This window comes from Mesitornis unicolor, unplaced genomic scaffold, assembly GCF_000695765.1.
Source record: "Mesitornis unicolor isolate BGI_N332 unplaced genomic scaffold, ASM69576v1 scaffold4905, whole genome shotgun sequence".
NCBI classification, from domain to species: Eukaryota; Metazoa; Chordata; class Aves; order Mesitornithiformes; family Mesitornithidae; genus Mesitornis; species Mesitornis unicolor.
Window position 1 is genome coordinate 1 of NW_010184708.1, and position 4,511 is coordinate 4,511.

Genomic DNA, 4,511 nt, shown 5'->3' on the forward strand with positions numbered 1-4,511 from the left:
GCCTCGTCGTCGGGTAACGACGACGACCTCACCATCCCCAGGGCTGCCATCAACAAGATGATCAAAGAAACGCTCCCCAGCGTCCGCGTGGCAAACGACGCCCGGGAGCTGGTGGTCAACTGCTGCACTGAGTTCATCCACCTCATCTCCTCCGAGGCCAACGAGATCTGCAACAAATCGGAGAAGAAAACCATCTCCCCAGAGCACGTCATACAAGGTAAGACCCTTGGGCTTGGAGCCGCTCCTGTCCCCTTGCGACTTTTCCCTCTCTGGTAGCTGTGTGAAAGACAAATGTAGAGGTCTCCTAAAGGTCTGGAGGGAGACGTGTGTGTTGTCTGCTACGCGTGGCAAGGGAAGGTTGTTGTTGTGTGGTTAGGGTGACTGTCGAGCGTGCTCAGCATCAGCTCTCATTCTGTGGTTCAGGGAAGTCTGTGATGTTTTGAGTGAAGCCACCAAATCCGTTCATCTTTTCCGTACCTGTGAAACGAGGTCTGCTCTTTCGAATGGTCGTGCAGGTTTCTTTTACAGCGTGCTTTAAAATCTTGAACTTATTAAACGTCTTTCTTATTGGAGACTGACAAAAGATGTACGATTGGGTGTGTGGAGCTTAGGCTGTAATCCAGAGTTGTCTTGTATGGATCCTGTAAAGAGTAAAGTGTTCCTTGGAGTCTGATTGTTTAAAATTAAGTATTTCTATCTGTTGTAGGAAGCATTTAAAGCATTTATCACCTACATCCTGCACCTTTTTCTGCTGTAGACTTCCACTTCCCCTTGCTTGAATAAAAGAAGAGTTCTCTGGGTCTCACTTGCTTTTCTTTAAATTCTGCCACAAACAGGGAGTGTCCTTGCCTCATCCTTAAGTCTGCAACAGGCATCTTTGTTCAGGAATCATTCACGTTGCTGCTTAAGCAAAGGTGGTTGATAGCAGTGTTGGCTGCAAATGGATTTTTAACAGTAATAGTGAAAGACTGCTTTATTTTGCTGTCTGGTAGAGATATTGACAGTGGCTTCTGTAGTAGATCTGTTTTCCGAATTGTGATGGTATCAGGTTAGTTTAATTGTTTTTCTTTTAATGATTCTCTGTTTGAAACAAAAAGAAAATCTCTTTCCTTTGGATTATATTAACTTGGTCTCCAGAAGAGTTTAAAGTTATCGACTGGATTATGAACAGCAAAAGAAAAAATGTAGCATGTATGAGCTTTAATATGAAATAAAATGCATGTAAATCTGGAAGCTTAGCAAAGCAAATCCATCACAGAAGCTCAGGATGTAAAGCTTGTGCTTGCCTGTGGCAACATACGTTGGGTATGATGCTTCTAAATACATGGAGAGTTTCTTCAGGTGACCACGGAGACGTTTGAGCTCGGTTCTTAACACAGGAATAGACATGATCTTTAAGGTTGAGGACAGTAAAGAGTTCATGCCCAGTAGCGGTGGTCCTTAGAAGAGATTTCACCTCTTGATGCCCTAGGGTTAGTCTTGATTTTTTTGGAAAACAAATTGAAACCAAAATGTGTGTGTGGGGGTGTGTATGACACACACGTGTGTGTCATCAGCAGGTCCCAAGCTGAGTATGTAGCTGGGTTCTGTGTCTTTGTGTTACCAGATTTTATAGTCAAGAAAAAATACTTTCAAATTAGATGTGTACTTTTTAGTCAAATATTGCTGAAGAAAACTTAGGAGCTGTATCTGTTGTAATGCTCTGGAGATGGAAGGAGTTCTTGGGTTTTCTGCTGCTCTTATCTTTAGGGAGGTGTACGTGCCGTTAGCTTCTTCCAGATGCCAGTCAGTTGGCAGATGTTCCCTCTGATCACTCATTTCTGAAACAAAAGAGTTATGTGTACATTGGTACCGAATTTCAGCGTTTTCATCCATTGTTGTATATTCCAGATACTGGCTGTGTTGACTGCCTCTGAATGTAGCTCCTAGACAACCATGCTAACAAAGTAATTGAAACAGGTTTGTTGTGGCTATCCAGGTGTCTTGTTTCCTTTGAATGCTTAAACCAGCTCATTTAGAAGTAAAATGAGGCCGATGGCCATCGGTCACACCTAGTCTAGTCTAAACACAGACTGCTGCCAAGGGGAATCTGTACCCTCCCTAGAGCTGGATCTGACAACTGCTGATCCAAATGACCTTGTTGCTTTTTGAGAATCTCGAAGGGAACACAGTTTTCTGTCAGGTGAGTTCGCTGTCTGACTGTTCTGTAAATTAGAAGTTACTGGAGTGTCAGCAAGGAGCGGGAAGGGTATTTCATGGGGAAGGAGAAGGAGGAAAGAGCCACTGCAGTTGGTGGCACCCTGACATTGAGCGTTTTCATCCATTGTTGTATATTCCAGATACTGGCTGTGTTGACTGCCTCTGAATGTAGCTCCTAGACAACCATGCTAACAAAGTAATTGAAACAGGTTTGTTGTGGCTATCCAGGTGTCTTGTTTCTTTTGAATGCTTAAACCAGCTCATTTAGAAGTCGATGGCCACTGGTCACACCTAGTCTAGTCTAAACACAGACTGCTTTGAATGCTTAAACCAGCTCATTTAGAAGTAAAATGAGGCCGATGGCCATCGGTCACACCTAGTCTAGTCTAAACACAGACTGCTGCCAAGGGGAATCTGTACCCTCCCTAGAGCTGGATCTGACAACTGCTGATCCAAATGACCTTGTTGCTTTTTGAGAATCTCGAAGGGAACACAGTTTTCTGTCAGGTGAGTTCGCTGTCTGACTGTTCTGTAAATTAGAAGTTACTGGAGTGTCAGCAAGGAGCGGGAAGGGTATTTCATGGGGAAGGAGAAGGAGGAAAGAGCCACTGCAGTTGGTGACACCCTGCCATTGGACTGTGTTAGAGGTAATGTGAAACTCCACTTTGTCACTGTACTTGTGTGTTTGGCAGCAGTGGTGCTCGAGGCACCCCTTCCTTTGCTGCACTAGTAGAAATGGTTGTGTGGCCATGTGCAGAGCTAGAACTCTTTTGCCCTACTACTGGGTTATGCTTCAGACAGATGAAGTCCCTGCAGTGTTGTGTTGTGTGGCAGCACAAACACTTGACTGGTTCAGTGCTGTCAGCAGCACAGGGAAAGGAAGGCAGAGGCCTCTTGCATCCCATGAGAGATCTGATTTGGTAAATGTACTCAGACTGTGCCAAGCACTCACTGCTAGCAATAAAATTTGAGCCAGCAATGTGCCCTTGTGGCCAAGAAAGCTAATGGCATCCTGGGCTGGATGAGAAGGGGTGGTTGTAGGGCAGAGAGGTTCTCCTGCCCCTCTGCTCTGCCCTGCTCACACCACAGCTGCAATCTTGTGTCCAGTGCTGGGCCCTCAGCTCCAGAAGGACAGGAACTGCTTGAAAGAGTCCAGCAGGGCCACAAAGTGATGGAGGGAGTGGAGCATCTCCTGCTGAGGAGCGGCTGGGGGAGCTGGGGCTCTTGAGCTTGGAGCAGAGGAGACTGAGGGGGGCCCTCATTCCTGGGGATCCATTGGGAAAGGGCAGTGTCAGGAGGAAGGAGCCAGGCTCTGCTCTGGGATGGCCAATGCCAGGACAAGGGGCAATGGTCCCAAGCTGGAGCACAGGAGGCTCAAGCTGAAGATGAGGCCAAACTTTGTCAGTGTGAGGGTTATGGAGCATGGCCCAGGCTGCCCAGAGAGGTTGTGGAGTCTCCTTGTGTGGAGACACCCAAAGCCCTGGCCGTGTTCCTGTGTGACTGCTCTGGTGATCCTGCTCTGGCAGGGGTTGCACTGGGGGAGCTTTCCAGGGCCCTTCCAACTCCTCATCTCCTGGGATTCTGTAAGTTCTTTCCGTTAATTTATTTTCTTTTAAGGGACATTTAAAATTTCTGTAAAAGCAAATCTTGCCCTTGAGTTCACATTAGGCAGCTATTTGTATTGTGATAGAGCAGATTGCCAACCCTCATCACTTTGTTAATGTTGTTTTGACATACACCTATGTATTTGCTATGATGGTTTGTCTTAGTGATGTTAGACATGTAGAGTTCTAAAGGTTTTACACTTTGAAAAATAAATTATTACTTTGGATCATTTACTCTCTATGCTGTTTGCATTTTAAAATTGAACAAGTTCTTAAATATTTATAGATTGCTTAGCTAACCAGTTCTGAACCGTGAGACAGGTTTGCCTCCCATCTGCTGAGGTTGGATTAAACAAGTTTCTGAAGGGTTTTGGTGATTTTTGTAGAAACTGGGGGCTAATTGAAAACAGCGTTTCCAGTGTCTGTGTGTGAGCTGAGGCTGAACTGACACACTGTCTCTGAAGTAATTTGATTATCTCTAAATCACTTTGTCTTCTAACTTTATTTTCTTAAGAAATAGGTGTTATGTGAATTCATTTGCCAAATGTTACCTGTTCAAGGGATGCTAGTCCTGCATGACTGGGCAGCTGCACTGTTGAAGACACTGCATTAATTGAGTACACGTTGGGATCTGAAAACTTCCTGAATGCCTTTGGGTTGTTGTTGAGGTGTATGATACAATGGTGTGCTGCTGCAATTATGGGTAGG

At 45.2% G+C, this 4,511-nt stretch overlaps 1 protein-coding gene across 1 annotated transcript in view; it reads left to right on the plus strand.

The window, feature by feature from the left end:
* Positions 1–6: 6 nt before the first annotated feature.
* Positions 7–4,511, plus strand: part of DR1 (down-regulator of transcription 1, TBP-binding (negative cofactor 2)) — an 11,377-nt gene continuing 6,872 nt past the window's right edge. Inside the window, 1 exon segment of the mRNA XM_010184551.1 lies at positions 7–217. Coding sequence (XP_010182853.1) covers positions 58–217 — 160 coding nt within the window. The 5' untranslated portion in view covers positions 7–57.